General features: G+C 38.3%; 4 protein-coding genes across 4 annotated transcripts; 3 read left to right on the top strand and 1 right to left on the bottom strand.

Annotated features, from left to right (window-relative positions):
• Positions 1–942: 942 nt before the first annotated feature.
• LOC144662233 (uncharacterized) lies at positions 943–2,354 on the top strand. Its single transcript, XM_078523002.1, has 2 exons — positions 943–1,330; positions 1,745–2,354. Exons 1-2 carry the CDS (start codon positions 1,022–1,024, stop codon positions 2,345–2,347), a joined length of 912 nt encoding a protein of 303 aa, XP_078379128.1. The 5' UTR covers positions 943–1,021; the 3' UTR covers positions 2,348–2,354.
• A 553-nt stretch (positions 2,355–2,907) lies between these two features.
• On the top strand, positions 2,908–8,385 carry LOC144664313 (uncharacterized). The gene is made up of 3 exons (XM_078525415.1): positions 2,908–2,976; positions 6,772–7,087; positions 7,774–8,385. The coding sequence occupies exons 2-3, from the start codon at positions 6,785–6,787 to the stop codon at positions 8,383–8,385; spliced, it is 915 nt and encodes a 304-aa protein (XP_078381541.1). The 5' UTR covers positions 2,908–2,976; positions 6,772–6,784.
• A 1,158-nt stretch (positions 8,386–9,543) lies between these two features.
• On the top strand, positions 9,544–13,282 carry LOC144662896 (major facilitator superfamily domain-containing protein 6-like). Its single transcript, XM_078523832.1, has 2 exons — positions 9,544–10,952; positions 12,398–13,282. Exons 1-2 carry the CDS (start codon positions 9,671–9,673, stop codon positions 12,628–12,630), a joined length of 1,515 nt encoding a protein of 504 aa, XP_078379958.1. The 5' UTR covers positions 9,544–9,670; the 3' UTR covers positions 12,631–13,282.
• Positions 13,283–13,773: 491 nt separating this feature from the next.
• Positions 13,774–15,447, bottom strand: LOC144663983 (histamine H2 receptor-like). The gene has a single exon (XM_078525078.1). It carries the CDS (start codon positions 15,361–15,363, stop codon positions 14,332–14,334), a length of 1,032 nt encoding a protein of 343 aa, XP_078381204.1. The 5' UTR covers positions 15,364–15,447; the 3' UTR covers positions 13,774–14,331.
• Positions 15,448–17,073: the final 1,626 nt, after the last annotated feature.

The raw sequence follows: 17,073 nt of genomic DNA, 5'->3' as shown, positions 1-17,073 counted from the left end.
GGAAAGTAAATACTAACCGCAAATGTAATAAAAATTAACGCTAAAGTCGACTAAAGAATAAAACAAAGCAAATATGACAAAAAAATAATGAACACTTTACTGTAATAACGTGACAAACTGTAAATGACCAATCTCTGTTTTATTATATTGCCAAAGAAAAAGTTGAATATATTAAAAAAGGGAGTCAATCTGATTGGTTCGTACGTCAGTTAATAGGAACAGAAAACTGTAGTTTTGCAGTGAACAGAGAGCTTTTTTTCGGCTATATCAGGGACCGCGAGGCATTTTTCCAATGGGGGGGGGGGGGGGGGAGGAGACTGTTTAGTAACTTGGAGCGGGCCGCTTTAGAGACTCTTCTCTTAGTAAGTCTTAATTTTTTCGGAAATATTAGCCCCCGGCTCTGCGGTCCCTGTATATATGGTCAACCATGGAAAGTAAAAGAGTCTTTTTATGATCCATGCATCAACAGTTTTTTTTTCAGGGTTTAGGGTACGGAAGAAGTTTGAAGTATGTATTAATGTGTGAGCAGTTTTGGAAATATTTGCCGCCGAAGACAGATGAAGGCTAATGTTAAGCCATTTAATGTTTTAGCAATATGAACATATAACTTATCTTAGTATGATAAATTGTTATTAGCGTAATTTTTTTTTTTTTAATTTTATTCATTAGTAAATTTATTTGTAAATTTTTAGCTTTATCTAGGATAACAGCTTTTACATGGGAATTCAGTTTCCCCCTGCTGTTATCCTCCCACTATTTTTTTATTATTATTATATATTTTATCTTTTTTGTTGTAAATATTTTTTGTAATGTTGGGAAATCTAATAAATAAAATAAAAATAAAATAAATAAGGCTTTGTTATCAGCGAAGTGTTGTAAAAAAGCCAATGTAATTAAAGTTTTATTAAATTAACTTACTCGGTCCGTATTGATTATATTGATTCCATTCAGGATATTAAACGAGTTGCAAAGTATAAATAGTGAATAAATATTTTTCTAATTTCTACCAGGTATAAACTTTATGAGTTACATAATGGTGGGATTGCTGTGGCTTCTTGTCATAGCTGTCACTTCAAGTGCTTCTATGAAATGCAGCAAATCTGTGCGGTCCATAAAAGGAATGTACTTGACTGGTCACGTGATAATAAGCGGAAGTGCAGATGGTTTAGGTGATTGTTTGTTCAAATGTTCCGACGATCCGCGATGTAAAAGCATCAACTTCCGGTTTAATGATTTGTTCTGTGAACTGAACGACGCCGATATATACACGCACGCAATGGATTATGGACCTAGTGACAAGCATGCGTACAGTGACTACCCGGCTGTTAAGGTAAGATCGACACTCTAGCAAACTTGCAATTAATTTTAGTTTCTCAACCACAAATTTTCTTCGAGGGTCAGGTCTTCAAATATAGAAATTTGGTTTGCCCTCTAGGCTTACTTTAATCGCCTTTTTGGCTCGCCATGCAATCCTTCCTCTAGTCATCTGGCACTCAGGGTCACTTCCAGGATTTGAAAGGGCGCTTTGATTGGTCTACGGAAACAGCGGTTTATTTTAGTCGTTCGTTGGGGAGGAAAGATTGCGTGACAATTCAAACGAACGTTGCGTAGGAGGCCTGAGCGAGGTCCTGCGAGATACGTATTACTAGCGACAGAAGCCCATCAATATATTATAATGACTGTAATATCATATCACCTGTGTATACAATAACACAATATCACACACTCTATTTAATTTAAACAGGTCACAGTTACCCAGCTCTACATGACTCCTTTATGGCTTGAAGCGCATGCGTCTTACATCGATAGCTCTCGCACCACAACCGCTGACCAGATAACGTTCAAAGCAGGCTCAATTGGAAACGCTGCCCTTTTAAAAGTACCTTTGGTTTCTGCTGGTGTCTTGACAGATGCAACTCCGCTGACCGTTGAAATAACGGTAGCTAATGACGTCAGCATCGGAGAAAAATACGACAGCGATATCAGATATGGCGTGTCGGACGGAACCAGTTTTATTGGATTTGAAACGGTAGATAAAAGAAATAATGACACCCACTCCCCTTGTTATGAGGTACAGGCCACCTCTGGATCATCCCTTACGGCCATACAACCTTTTGCTAAAAGAGATCCTATTTCAAGTGCAAGCTTCTACCCCGATCAGTTTGTCTTCACTCTTAAGCTGGACATACCACAAGGCTCGTGCTTCACTGCGCATGGCGGAGGCTTTACCAAGACGGCAAAATATACGAAGCGACTGTTGCTCAGTCAAGGTCTTACTCTTGAGGTTTATAAAAGTACCAATAGGGAGAGAGTTGGTATCAAGTATATTAAGGTTACCCTTAGATAAACTGGTGGCAACTGTACATTGAGGATTGATCAGTTAGAAGTGTCAGTTTCTTTTTACTCTTTGGTCGCATACGCGCGAGAATTTTCTCAATTACTGTAAAAAGGAAATTAGATAAAACGGTTTGGGGAAGCATTTTTTTTTTTATTAAAACTATAGAACTAGCACCTGACAAGACTCGACATATGGTAATGCAGTGGAGCCTAAACGCAAAACACATCTTCGTAGCGTCCTTGCTCATTTGCAAGTAATGTGAAAGGGAAATCCAGAAAAACGTGATTGCCTAAAAAAGAAAACTCTCACCCTCACTTAAGGGCGCTTTTTCAGTGTTACAGGTGCTGGTACGTTATCGCGACTATTTTTTTAGGCTGACGCCTTATTAGTTTAACCCGATGACAGAACAACTAAAATTAATATTAATATTTTTAGTCCATTAAGGTTTTTTGTCAGCTTTCTGACAGAATGTCGGCATTCAACGTTTAAGTTAAATTCCGAAAATAGCTTATTATATAAGGTAGTAGCTGCTGCAAGCTTTAATGAATGTATTCGTACCGCGGAGCGATCCACACTCCTCAAAACAAGATCTTGACCGACCAGCACATTTTGTTAATAAAATAGCCGCTAAAGTTCAGGTACGTAAATGTCAGTAGGTTTTATTATTAATACTTAAAAATAAGACCTTCATATTCGTGAGTCTTGTTGCTATTGACATAATAAAGCGGGAAAAATTTACCACAAATCGCATAATGTATATCTGTAATTCCATAATATTTTATCGCATTAGCATCTACAATTTGTTTTCTACGGCGACTAATTATATTGATTCAAAGAAGAAAGAGGAAACAAGGTATAAAAACTAAAAGGAAGTCTCACTTTGCTGTTCTTCTTCGCTCTCGTTTGCATGTTGTTAAAGTACGCCTGTAAAACGATATCAGAGTCCTTTGCAAAACGATGTTTTAAAAGATTTTTCTACTAGAGTAATATGTTTATATGATAATGCTGAAAATAACTGCTAGTGCCTCCGAATTTGATGTCAAAGGAAATGGAGAAGCGAGGAAACCTGTCAAGCAAACAGCTGTAATTATAACTGACTTCTTTTTTTTTTTACAAATTTTAAGTCATTTTGCGCAGTTGCTTATTGTAATACAGCTTTAAAGTTTCCAAGGGTAAAAAGATCGCCGGGACTTGAACCCCTCCCCGAAGTTTTCGTTCAATTAAGGCGCAGCGAAATTATTTTGCACTGAGTAGAAAGCCCGTAGCTTACTCTACAAGATGACCTTATTTTAATTGGCTGTGACGTCATAGAGCCGCCATCTTGGATTTCAACATTTCCTTAGAAAGTCACAAAATAACGGAATCTGATGCAAAATCAAAACAGAATGCACGTGGAATGTTAAAATAAACAAATCGTGCTTTTGTGTTTCGTTTCCATGGCAACGTCAAATGTCAAACAAGGGACGGATGAACAGCTAAGTTTCAGCTTTGTAGAGTAAATCTTTTTTTTCAAAATTTCGAAAAACCTTACGGGTTAAATAACCATTTTATAGACTTTCCGTTTATTTTGAAAGCTCTCCTATCTCTCCGATTAGAGAGAGCCCACAGTTATAGTAACGTTAGACCATGTGAATAATTGAGGAAAAGTGTTGTTTTAAAAGTGCCAAGTTCAAATTCGAATTCAAATCCGCTGCAACCGTTTCGGGTTTTACCCTTCATTTTTGGATAAAAGTTTAAATTTAAATTTGAACTTGGCACTTAAAAAAACGCTTTTCCTCAATTACTTCAACAAACAAGTGCCAGGAAGCGTACGAAGATTTATTCCTTGTAATACCACCATTGAAAAACCCCGTTTCAACTGCCACTCAAACTCTGTAATTAAAAGCTCTAATAATAGCCTGAGTGCAACCGCCTCCTCATTGGAGAGACGTCTGCGCGCTAACCTGTTCTCAGGCGTTTTTTTTCCTTCCGCCGCGAAAAAAAGAATGCCTGATCGCAGGTTATCATAGCCAGTTATCTATTAATTTAATAACATCATAAGATCTACAACGAAAGTTACATCGTTACCTTATAGATTTTTTGCGCGCTCAAACTTCACCGACATTATGCAAAGCCATATGTGTAAAGCAAATTTCACCTCGTAAACATTATAAACGGAAACATAATGACAGTAATATCAAACGTCACTAAGATGAGATTCAACCACGTCTTAAAGCCTTGAAATAATTATCCTTAAATATACATAAGGGCAGCAAAGTTGTTTTTCTTCAGTTTTAAGATAAGGACGGCAGAAGCATGGCCTCTCGAGCTCTCAGTAGCTAAGGGTAAGTAGAAAAATAGTTTGACGAAGGACGATTTCAACTTAATGGAAGGAGAATGGGGGATTCATTTTTTTTTTCAGTCTTTTCAAAATTTTCAATTGTCGATTACGTTCAACCTTTTTGTACGATAAATTGGGGTTTAAATATTACTCTTGCAGACTTGATATACTTTAGTGTCTTAAGTATAGAACAAATCTTAGAGAAACAAGCGACTTTCGGTTTAGTTTGAGAAATCAAAAATCCACTGCATATACGACTTTAAGCTCTAAAAAGGAAACGCTATAGAAGCCGCAGACGGTCTTTTGCCCTCTTAATAAATTATATGTCCGTTGTACTTATTGACTCTCTTCGATGTTAAAAAATATAGGCCTTAGCTTTGAATAATCAAAAAGAAAACATTTAATTAATTTCATTGGTGTACTTTCTTTTACTTTTTGGCTTAAATAACAAATAAGGAGGAATGAGACAACTGAAAATATCAAAACGGCACACCATTTCTTGCAACACGTGCTGAGCATACAGAACAGTTCCGAGACTTTAAATCAAAACTTTGTTCGCCAGGAAGCACAACTTCAACGAGGTGACATTTTGAAGCTGGTTATTTAAAATTTTAAGCTTAAAATTTCAAGCTGACATAATGTGCAAAATGAAAATATTAAACGTAAATATAAAATTGAAAATGTCATCGTTAATTAAACAATTAATTTTCCACCATATTTATCCGACTTCCCGTCAATGTAATAACCCTGTTATCACCTGGTTATATCTAGATCTGGTCTGGTGATGTCTAGAATACTCAATTCGTTTACATCTGTATATAGTACACTGCCTCGTGTGTTTTTATTTTAGTTTTACTTGGTTTAAAAGATCAAGAATCGATCTCAGTATTTAGGTAGTTTTGCGAAAGAGAATGAAAATTAATGTAATTAAAACGTGATGTGCAGAAAAACCTGAAGAATACGAATTTGGTGAGCAGCTGCAGAAATTCACACACGAGCCCACGTATTTTTATCTATAGGAAAATCCCACAAACAAAAGGTAAAGAAAACAACTTTGAAAATTAGAAACGATGTTAAAACAAGTGACAAGAGTAATACAATAACAATACGATACAATTTTAATGTCCATACGTGGGACGAGATCTCCCTTAATGTCCAAGCCAGAGGCTCATGTATAAAACGTAGGACTTCAAATAAAAATACACTAAAGTATATGCTATTAAAAGTATATAAAATTTATCCCACCCATTAAAAATTGAATGATAAAAAGGACAAAACTAACACAACCCCCCTTCCCTTACCCCATACTGTATAATAAGTTTAAATCAAAGGATCAAGTGATAAGGAATATAGGAAAAAAACGCACAAGGATAAAAAGATAAAAATATAAGAATATAAGTGGGTCTAAGATAAACAATAGCTACATTTACAGCTTGTCTTAAGTTTGTTCAGTTTCTTTAATGTGTTCAGAAACACATATCTTATCTTATTTACATGTCTAAAGCTGAAGTTACCTTGTTAAGAGAGACGATATTTGCAAAACCTTCATGTAATGGCAACGTCAAAAATCAACGACACACAATTCATACATTAAAACTTCCGCGAGGAATGAATAAACAACTACCGAAAGTTTCCGTATCGCAGAGTAAATCACCTTCTCAAAACTGTGAAAAAAAAACTCGAAGACCATTTACCCAAGCATTTGAGTGAGGCAAAAGCATTATGCATTATTCAAGCATTTTAGTGGCATTTTTCCGGAAAATTGACTTTGTTTTAGAGAAAATAACAGTCAAATGCAAAACTACGACCAGCTAAGTGAAGCCTGAGGAGAAGTCAGCAGTTTTAGGCTTCAAAAGTCAAAAGCAAACATGTTTGTTAATACATATATGTTAGTGTTAATACCCTGTTAAAAATTTGGAATTATTTAAAAAAAAAGCCTCTGTATAACGAACATTATTCAAACAATTTTATATTAGTGACTTTTTTGGAGGAGACTGAGCATTCTAGTGGGAAAAATGAAGCATAAAGATAGAGCATTTTAGTGGGGAAACAGAAACATAATACACAAGCGCCTGCATCCAAAGGTTAAATTTGTTTGCCTATTTTTTGTCAGGTAATTCTTAGACATGACCGAATTGGTAGGATTAATGTGCTTGCTTGTGATATCTATTACATCAGTCGCGTCTCAACAATGTAGCAAAGCAGTACGGTCTATAACAGGAAAGTACCTGTCTGCTCACGTGATTTCAAGTGGAAGTTCAGATGGTTTGGGTGACTGCTTGGTCAAATGTTCCGACGATCCGCGATGTAAAAGCATCAACTTCCGGTTTAAAGATTTGATTTGCGAGCTGAACGACGCTGATAGGTACACGCACACATGGGATTATGAATCTAGAGAAGGGCATGCGTACAGCGACTACCCTTATAAGGTATAAAACGTAAACCACGGCAGAATAGTGTGGAATTGTCTGTTGCTTAACTAGCTTAATATAAATTGTTGTATCGTAGAAAACTTTACCTAAAAATAATGGTCCATTTTTATAAACATTTGCTATGTATTGCTATATATAGTACTGGTCGACTTCAAATAAAATCAATATTAATATATAATTAATTAGATTATTGTTTATACTAGATTTTTAACTATTATTATGTTTAAGAAAGCCACAAATTTATTAGTTGAAAGACTATTACGTGTCACCCTCGATATAAAGATTGATTGATTTATTAATTGATTGATTGATTGATTGATTGATTGATTGATTGATGTGTCAATTAACTTTACTCAAACCGAAAGTGTGCTTTGCGGTCTTGAACCTTGTACGTCTTGTAACTGAAGTTTGATATCTTGCATAAAATTATTGCTAAGAAATGACTCAATAGACCATATTCGTTTTCTCGGTATTGTACTGGAACTAGCTTGCAATGGAGGGTAATCTTTTCAAAAATGACATGAAGCTCTTTTTAATTATATTCCCCCGCATCAGCCTCCACTGCAAGCTAGTTCCAGTCCAATACCGAGAATACGAATATGGTCCGATCCATTGTCTAAGAGAACCATCGATAAACAACACATAAAAGAACATAACATCACTGCTTTATTTATTACAAACAGGCGACATTTAAAGAGTTTTACATGACACCCTTGTGGCTCGAATCACATGCGTCTTACCTCTTTAGCAATCGTTCCACACTCGCTGAGCAGATAACGTTCAACGCAGGCTCAAACGCCAATGCGGCCCTGCTAAAAGTTCCCTTGGTGGCCAATGGTGTCTTGGCAGATGGAATTCCGCTGACCGTTGAAATAACAGTAGCAAATGACGTCAGCATCGGACAAGCGAGCGACAGTGATATCAGATATGGAGTGTCGGACGGAACCAACTTCATTGGCTTTGAAACGGTTGATAAATGGAGTTATCGCACTAATTATCCCTGTTATGGCTTTAACGGCACGTCTGGGAAAACTGTGACTGACAGATATGCTCTTGATAAGGATGCTCCTAATCCAAGTACAAGCTCCTATCCTGAACAGTTCGTCTTCATTATTAAGCTGGATAAGCCATGGGGCTCGTGCGTCACTGCGCATGGCTTCATTAAGACGGCCAAGTACAGTAAGCGACTGTTGCTTAGCAAAGGTCTTACTCTTGAGGTTTATAAAAGTAGCAAAAAAGAAAGAGTTGGTATCAAGTATATTGAAGTCACCATCAGGAAAACTGGCGACTACTAAAGAACATGATCAATTAATGTACACTTTTAACTTGAGAAAGGGCCAACGGACTATACAAAGAACCGGATCCTAGTGGATCTGATCAGCAAATTGTATAAATACGAACAATTTAAAAAACAGAAAGGCTGACCGTACGGTAGAGTGATTGAACTTGTATATTTTCTTCCAATGTTTCGTCAGGCACGAAAATATACAAGTTCAATCCCTCTACCGTACGGTCAGCCTTTCTGTTTTTTTCATTTGTTCATGGTCAATGTAATTTCAGAGGATTGTTGTTAGAAGGTTCAGTTTCTTCTGCTCTAAGTCTAAAGTATTCCCATTGCTTTGTCAGCGATTTTCTGCTAACATTTTGAACTGTGACACTTTTACCGGTAAATGTATTAAAAGGTTTTACTACTGTACACTGAACCATAAATGCTAAATTTAATTCTTTTTACATTCCGAGTGAAATGTTTGCAATAAAATTTTTAACAAAATGTAGACCATTTTCATAGTGAATGAATACCAAGAGTCAATCTAGATTTCGAGAAATCAGGCTTGTTTAAAAACAAAAGAAAACGACTATCGTTGCTATGGTAACCTTTGTGACTAAGTGACCATTTAAAAATTAAAAAAATTAAGCGTTGGTCATATTCGATCATTATGGTGTATTTTGGCAAAAAACGAAGATTGGCTTCCCAGATCAGTTTCATTTTCAAAACAACCACCCAATAGGGCTAAAAAACTACATCGATTTATCGTTTACACATTCGCATTTGCTGTTCACCGCTTTTAATAACCGCCTAACAATGGATCAGCTGACCTATTTCTCACGAGGTAAATAAGCAAACTTATTTATTATACAACCAGTTGAATCTACCAATGGACAGAGAGCACTGACATATCTTGTCAATGGCCAATTCTTACCTGAATATCTGAATAAAGAATTTGATTTATCAACCAACTGTTTACTGTTTAATTCATAGCCAACAACGCTCTATAGATTGAATAAATCTGTAGTCTTTTAATCTTTCTTAACCCTAAATTAATATTAAATACGATAACATACTTTCCTAGACAAGAAATCCCCACCAGAGCACCGTGAATATACATTTGATATTTCACATTGAAATTTATTCAAAAAGAAGTTCTAATGATTGTATAAATGACAGGTAAATTAGCATATCTTTTATATTTCGTTTACATAATTTTCTCGTATTTACACGTCTGTCAGCTGAAGTTGAGAAGTAATAACAGAACACCAGTAAGATTAGCCAGCGAGGGAACATAAAATACAGTGACCAAAATGGAAGAAAACGCCCAGAAAGGAACAAGCTCTGAGGAAAAGAACGGAAAGTCAAGCTTTCTCGAACGTTTCAAAATGTTTGGATGTACGGTCCAGTTGTTTCACTACAAGATGTTGTTCTTCGCATCTTATGGCGCGTTCGGTTGTTTGATGACTTTCATCCCGTTGTATTTCAAGCAGTTAGGTTTATCCGCCGCTCAAACAGGGCTTCTTGTTGGAATACGTCCACTATGCCAAGCAATAGGGGCGCCATTTTGGGGCATCCTCGCTGACAGGTACAAACGAAGGAAAGCCATACTTCTTCTCGGTGCAAGTGCTTGGCTTATTAAGAATATGTTAATTCTAGTCTTTCGCCCGACTCACCAAGTTTGTGTTGTTACAGTTGGCAATGAATCCCACATTGTCAAAAGGAACAGTTTGGTTGATCCACAAGAGAAAACCATCAACATAAACACTACTGTTGAAACTGTTTTAGCGGCGTCCATAAGCACTCCAAACAAAGAAAAATATTTCATTCAAGTGGACAATGGCGAGCTTTTGGATATATTTTACATCCTTCTTGTTCTCGTTATTGTTGGAGAGCTGTTTGGCTCGATTCTTCACCCACTCTTGGATGGGTGCACTGTGGACTTTCTTGGCGATGAGAGGAAATCGTACGGTCGCGTACGTTTATGGGGTTCTGTAGGAATGGTGTTAACTAGTTTAATCGTCGGCCTGGTTATTAATCATCACACACGCCAATACTGCGGCGAGATACACAAAAATTATTCTATTGCATTCTACTTCTTCGCTGCCTTTATGGTGATCACAATTGTCTTCCTCTTCTTTGTGAAAATCGTGTACTGTGACGGACCAAAAGAATCTAAACTATCCGGGATCAAGGACCTGTTTAATTCTCGTGTAAAAATCTCCTTCTGGTTTGCAGCGATTTCTCTTGGAATAAGCGATGGATTTCAGTCTGATTTTAACTCGTGGTTTCTCGACGATCTCAAAGCGACCTCTTTCGAGGTCGGTCTGGCGGCAGCATTACACTTCGTTTGCAGCGCGCTGTCGTTCTTCGTCGCGAACTATATCCTGGAGCGCCTTGGCTACGCTGTTACAATCGCTGCAGGACTTGCATTATATATAGCACTGTTCGTTGGCTTCTCCTTTGCTCAGAGCCCATGGGTCGCGATTGTATTTTATGTTATCATTGGAGGAGTTTTCGCCGTCTTCTGGACCGCGTGTGTGGCATATGTTGGTTCAATTGCGTCACCTATTGGTCTGGGAGCTGCATCACAAGGTGATAATACTTCTTTGTTTTATCCCGGGGGGTACTCCCTATAAATGCGGGGAGTCTCCGCCTGAAAGGGGTACCTTTTTCAGGCTTCAGGTATATAAAAGGGTAGGGATTTCACAAGTTTAGGTATACGAAAGGGTATGCAAATCTGTCATTTAGGTTTTTAAAAGGGCCTTTAATAAAAATATTTCGAACAGATTCAATTTATTAAGCGCTACATGAAAATGACAAGAGAACGTCGTGTTCTAAGTCTATGCAATGTCTTTCAGGTAAATAAAAGGGGTACCTTTTTGAATAAAAGATATACGAAAGGGGTACAATTTCTGTCAAAATGATATATAAAAGGGTAAGGGGTTAGAGCTCGGGGCGGAGCCTCCCCGTATAAAACTTTTTGAGTGCCCACCCCCCCCCCCGGGTGTTTTATAAACGCAAAAGAGGTTTTTTCCTCATATAATATGATGTTGAGATGACAACCTCAATACTACAGTAATACTTACAGTAAAAATCGGCTAGGCAGGGATGAAATATTGGCAAGGAAATGTTAATATTCGTTTAACCCTGCCTTTCCTTGCTGGTGTTTCGCTTTACCTTACCTTGCCAGTTTTGGTTTTGAAGCCATGTCTATACGTTGCCCTTTTATCCTACAAATAATTGGCGAGTTAAGGGTAAAGCAGTACCTTATTATTTTAGCGGCTTGCGTAAATGAAAGCTGTTTGATAATCATCCATTTAGAAAGGATAAAGTTTAAGTGACAACTGAGTAATAAATAATAATTCATGCCCCTTAATTGCAAATTGGTGGGCTGGATACCATACATTTTATTATTTCAGGGCTTTATTGGTTTGAGTTCCCCCCCCCCTCCTCCCCCCGCGCAGGCTTAACCCCTCTGGAAATTCAGTTAGGCTTCATACTTTAAAAGTAGGCTCTCGTGGTTTTCTTTAAAATCAAACACAATTTCGGACCAGTCAGTTGACCATTACAAAATTTAAGACCCAAATGCCAAAATCATTTGACCTAAACATATCATATAAAAACCATTTTATATGGGGTAGCACATATCCATATGATGCTAATAGGGGAAATCAATAGTATCTACGCTCATAAATTAAAGTAAATTGCTTTTACTTTGGAGATCTGGTCCTCGTAAATAGTGGCCTGGATCAGGAGGCTCGGGTTTAAGCCCTAAGTCATTGTTCTTGGACAAGATACTTTACTCTCATAGTGCCACTCTCTACCCAGGAGTTAAAATATGGCGGGTTCAACTTGAGAGCAAAAATGCCCAAGAGGTTATATATCCTGCAAATGAGTAGCATCCAATCCGGAGGGAGTAGCCTGGCAAAACATGTACCGGACACCTACTCGCCTCATACTAATCAAAAAGTGCTGTCTCCACAAATCTCTAGCATGGATTGCAAACAACTTATATCACTTCCTCTTTCTTTTTCCAGGAATCCTGAATGGTCTGTTCGTTGGTGTGGGTACCGGAGGCGGAACAATGCTCGGTGGTTTGCTGATCGGAATCATAGGAATGCGAGCAGCATACAGATTGTTCGCTGCTTTCCTAGCCTTGATTATGTTATTATTCTTTGGTTTCCAGTGGTCAGGTCGAAATGAAGATGGCAGCGAATCTAAATCATCCTACAGAGCAGTACCGAGTCAGGATGAAGAACAAGACCAATAGACCGATCCTTGTTACTTTGAAATAATTCCTCAATGAATAACATTTATAATTAGCCTGCTGACAAACATTGAAAACATAACCACAGGGAGCAGAAGAGTTCGGTTAGAACTGATCAATAAAATACGTCTTACCTCTTTGAAATGTACTGTGGCGTATATTTTCCCCGTAATCAGATCATTATGCGACCCAAAATGCACTCATTTGCGGCGTTCCAATGCTCCAATGGCCGTGCGATCGTTTTGACCGCCATTAGTTCGAAATGTATCGACCGCTGACTGATTTGATTGTGGCGCTCCGTTGCCGCCTTTAGAGACCACAGGCCAATCAGTCAGCGGTCGATACATTAATGGCGGCCAAACGATCGCACGGGCATTGGAACGCCGCAACTGAGTGCATTTTGGGTCGCATAATGAACTGATTACGGGGAAAATATACGCAAGAGTGCATTTCAAAGAGGTAAGACGTATTTTATTGAGCAGTTCTAACCGAACTCCTCTACTGCCTGTGACGAAATTTGTAAACTGATGGGGACCGTGACATTTGGTCAGCTCTACATTCATTAAGTGTAAAAAGATAAAGTTTAGTAAATGTTGCCCATTACTTTTGTGTGAAACACACATCAAGATTGTATCAATTATATATATTTTTGGAAGCTTCATTGGTTCATTGTAGTCTACATATACAGGTGTGATAACACACTTTGGTTTTGAGCAGTGTACTGAATGCTTCACAGCGGTCAAACGCTGCGCGCGTGCGCAGTTCCTGTGCAATTCCCGCGAAAATTTTCCACACAAAGTCTTAAATTTTTCGAAAGCATTCGCTTTAGAGCCAAAAGTTAACGCCGTTCCTGGAAAGTTAAGGTTTATATGCAGCTTATGGATGGGAAATTTGATAATTCATCTCCACTGCGTTTTCCAGCTTGAAATTTTCTTTCACCGTACTATTTCTTTAACAATTTCTTACAAAAGTTTGTCCACTTTCGAGTCAAATTCTTAGAAAAGTTCGAGGCGGCGAAGACCGGAGGTGACGTCATTTTTGCGTTTGACCGCTGTGAAACTGAATGCAGGCCATTGTTTGTAGGTCAGCACTACATTAAGTTTAACATCCCCCCCTCCCACAGGCCTGTGTATCGTTGCGGTCTGGTTGAAAATGCTAGAATTTTTAGTTGTCAGTTCAAAAAATTTTTCAGCTGCCAGTTAAAATTTCAGCCCATTTCTCAGCCATCAGTATATTTTTTGCATGCAGAATTCATTCGTCATTGCTCAGGTGACGGTTAAAATTTTGACCAATTCTTAGCTATCGGCCAGTCCCTGAACTCTCTCTTCCGCGCGCCCTTTATAGGGGTTGAACCCAGGCGCGCAAACCCCGTCCTCAAACCGTCCAGACCCTCATGATTTGGTGGCATACTCTTGCGAGACACCGATGCAACCGTGTATTTAAAACACCACCCGTCTTCCTGACCACCCACCACGTCATTTGTGTGTGGGAATCTTTGTCTCAGCCAAAAAAATGGAGTCCATAGAACAGGACGCCTGGCCGTTTCCCCTTTAACTCAATCAGGCGTTTAAACTAATTTTACATAAACATCGTCAACATGAAGAGAATGGCGCAAAACCCATGACATTGTTCCAGTCCCTCTCTTCTACTGCATTCTGGCTTCCGTCAGAGAAAGGAAGCTGGTGTCAAGTGTTTGGTGTTCAACTACGCTGACACGGAAGAGAAGCTCTGCAATCTCATGGCGGCCTGTGGTTCCTTATCATTAGCTTTCTCTCTAGTTTGAATTTCCTCGGTACCTGTGACGTCATCACCTCTCTGACCCAAGCTCTGGCAATTACAATACCAACACGCGCCACTTCGGACGATTCTTTTCAACGCCTGTTTAAATTCTCTTGATCTCAGAAAATAAATCCAAGGATTAACAGCTGAGCTAGCAAAAGCCAGAGTATCCACCCAAAACCATGTGCTGTAGTCAATACGGATTTTTAAACAATCGTCTGACGTCAGAGATTGGACAAAGGACAGTATGCAAGATGGAAGCCATAAAGAAAAGCATGCTCCGATGACGGCAGCCGCTGTCCATGTGGCTTTGCGGTTTTTCAGTATTTTGATCGCTTCACGTCGGTTCACAATATGTTCACATGCTATTCTCCGCGCTTGCGCTTTGGCCGTTTTGTAGATGCGAAAATAACAAAATGAGATTGCTGATAACGGTATGATAAACACAATAGTATAGGAAACCAACCACAATGTGGGAAGCGCGTTGAATTGATCCGTGACAAACACTCGGGGTAGAGGTATAAGGAAAGAGCAAATCCATATCAGTGCAATTAAACGTAAACATCTCTCGGTTGTCACATACATTTCGTACCGAAAAACCGACACGATGGCTAAGTATCTATCGATGCTCACACCACATAAACTGTAAGTTGTAGCGGTGAGAGTTTGCAAAGTAATTACCGCTGTAACCACGGCCAATGGGTGCGAACTGTCCCGAATGGCCATCCCTGCTTTTACAGCGTATAACGGGTTCATGATTAAACCCACGGAGAAATCGGCAACGGCCAGCGACGCAATCAAGTAATTAGAGTTCGTTCGTAGACCAGGAGTCTTGTAAATTGCTAAAAGGATCAATGAATTGCCGAGAGTTGTCAGGACGCTAAGAAAAGCATTTAAAATGCTAACAGGCAGTAGATTCGACGTAGAATTAGAGTTAAAGCCGCAAGTTTGATCCATTTGTAAAGTTCTGTGTTGAGATCGCACAATTAGTCAAGTCTTTCTAGCCTTTCAGTCGTTCCTCTGAAGGGTTTTTGCGTTAAGATTGAAAACAAACCATCTGTTCTGATTTCCTTTCAAGGAATATTCTTTACCAGCTGGCAGATAAGATTGACATTTTTGACAGTGAACATTATATCTCTAGAAGGTTGTTCGTTATTAAATTTGACATCTGTCAACATGGGTCCGAGAGTATGGCTAGGCACCAGTTAATTTAGATTATTTTGGCGGTCAAGAAAGGTCTTTAATCTTATTATGTTTAACCAAAAAGACAGAACGTCCGTTGTCATAAGCAAAGTGTTTCCGTTTCCGATATCATTCGAAATTTGAGACATATTCAAATTCGAATGGCGGGTTTAGATCATGTTTCAAGCAATTTCGGAACTAAATGTAAGCACGTTCGCTTGCTGCGCAGCAAACTGTTCAATTTACATGTCAGAATTGTTTGTCAGATGTCATGTGTCCAACAAATCGAAGATAATTTTCCATTGCAAATTGGATATGATTATCAGATTTATCTTTGCTCGATTCACCTCCTTGTGAAATCAATAAACTAAAGCTCTTAGAGCGGTTTTTCGCTCTTATTTCAAGTAGTGATTTTATCAAATGACAAGGAAAACGGAAATTTAAAAAACGTCGATCAACAGTAATGTTCCGGTAATCTGAGCATACAGATTTACATACATATTGGTGTTTACTTTGTTAATTGAAGTACCGTGACAGCGAAGTGCGCGTTATATTATTGAATTTTTTTTATGTTGTTTAATTTTCAGTAGAGGGGGGAGGGGATAATTGCACAGCTTGGGATCCACGCGCTTAGGTCATGCAGCTATCGTATTTTATAAATCGATCCTCGCTGGAATTAATTTTGACTTTAAAGTAGCTTTGTTTCTGGAGTCGTCCCAAACCGGAAGAGCATTGTGTGTTTAGAGAAACGAAAAGGGCAATGGGGACGAGTTTGCTATTTCCCGTTTGGCATTCAATTCATTTTCCCCAGGCCTTGACCGTGAATCCGTAAAATCACGTCTTTGCTCTATCTCTGTCCTGTAATGTGCCGGGCATGAACCCTTTAAGCCACAATATCCACAGACAAACTCTCCTGACTGACCCCATACATTTTCTTTTAGTATAGTTGGGAGAATTTTTAAAGATCAAAGCAATTCCCCTTTGGTGATCGTTTTATAAATTCTCATAACCTTTCCCTTTTGATTAAGTATTAAGTATTAAGTATTTTAAGTTGATCTTCCTTGAGACTAATGGGTTAAAATTGCTTCTGCTTTCGTATGAAGCCAAATTGATAAAAACACTTTTGTTTGTGTTTTCGATTTCCAGATATCAATCTTATACACTGTACCTCTCAAAAGGAGTAATTGTAAACTGGACTTCTGCAATGGACTCCTGCTCTTAACCATTGCTTTGACAATATGTATTATTAAGCAAATATTAGAATCATAGGCAAATTTTCAGTTCTCCCTTCGCGACAGAAGTCAAGTGATATTCACTCATAGATATTGAACAACACTTATTTTATTACAAAGCTCAAACTGATGAATTACTACATGGAATGGCGTTAAAGTGAACAAAAGGGATTCATGGCAGAACTGTTTCATAATGACAACGTTTTATATCATGGCTATTACCAGAAATGCTCTTAGTAGGTAAATAAGTAAT

This window comes from Oculina patagonica, chromosome 8 (assembly GCF_052425735.1).
Source record: "Oculina patagonica isolate OP01 chromosome 8, crgOcupat, whole genome shotgun sequence".
Taxonomy (NCBI): Eukaryota; Metazoa; Cnidaria; class Anthozoa; order Scleractinia; family Oculinidae; genus Oculina; species Oculina patagonica.
This window is presented reverse-complemented; position numbering and strand designations above follow the sequence as displayed.

Coding starts and splice junctions, on each gene's coding strand:
- LOC144664313 (XM_078525415.1), top strand. CDS start 6,785: ATGACCGAATTGGTAGGATTAATGTGCTTGCTTGTGATATCTATTACA. Junction 7,088..7,773: donor ACAGCGACTACCCTTATAAG/GTATAAAACGTA, acceptor TATTACAAACAG/GCGACATTTAAAGAGTTTTA.
- LOC144663983 (XM_078525078.1), bottom strand. CDS start 15,363: ATGGATCAAACTTGCGGCTTTAACTCTAATTCTACGTCGAATCTACTG.
- LOC144662233 (XM_078523002.1), top strand. CDS start 1,022: ATGAGTTACATAATGGTGGGATTGCTGTGGCTTCTTGTCATAGCTGTC. Junction 1,331..1,744: donor GTGACTACCCGGCTGTTAAG/GTAAGATCGACA, acceptor TAATTTAAACAG/GTCACAGTTACCCAGCTCTA.
- LOC144662896 (XM_078523832.1), top strand. CDS start 9,671: ATGGAAGAAAACGCCCAGAAAGGAACAAGCTCTGAGGAAAAGAACGGA. Junction 10,953..12,397: donor TCTGGGAGCTGCATCACAAG/GTGATAATACTT, acceptor TTCTTTTTCCAG/GAATCCTGAATGGTCTGTTC.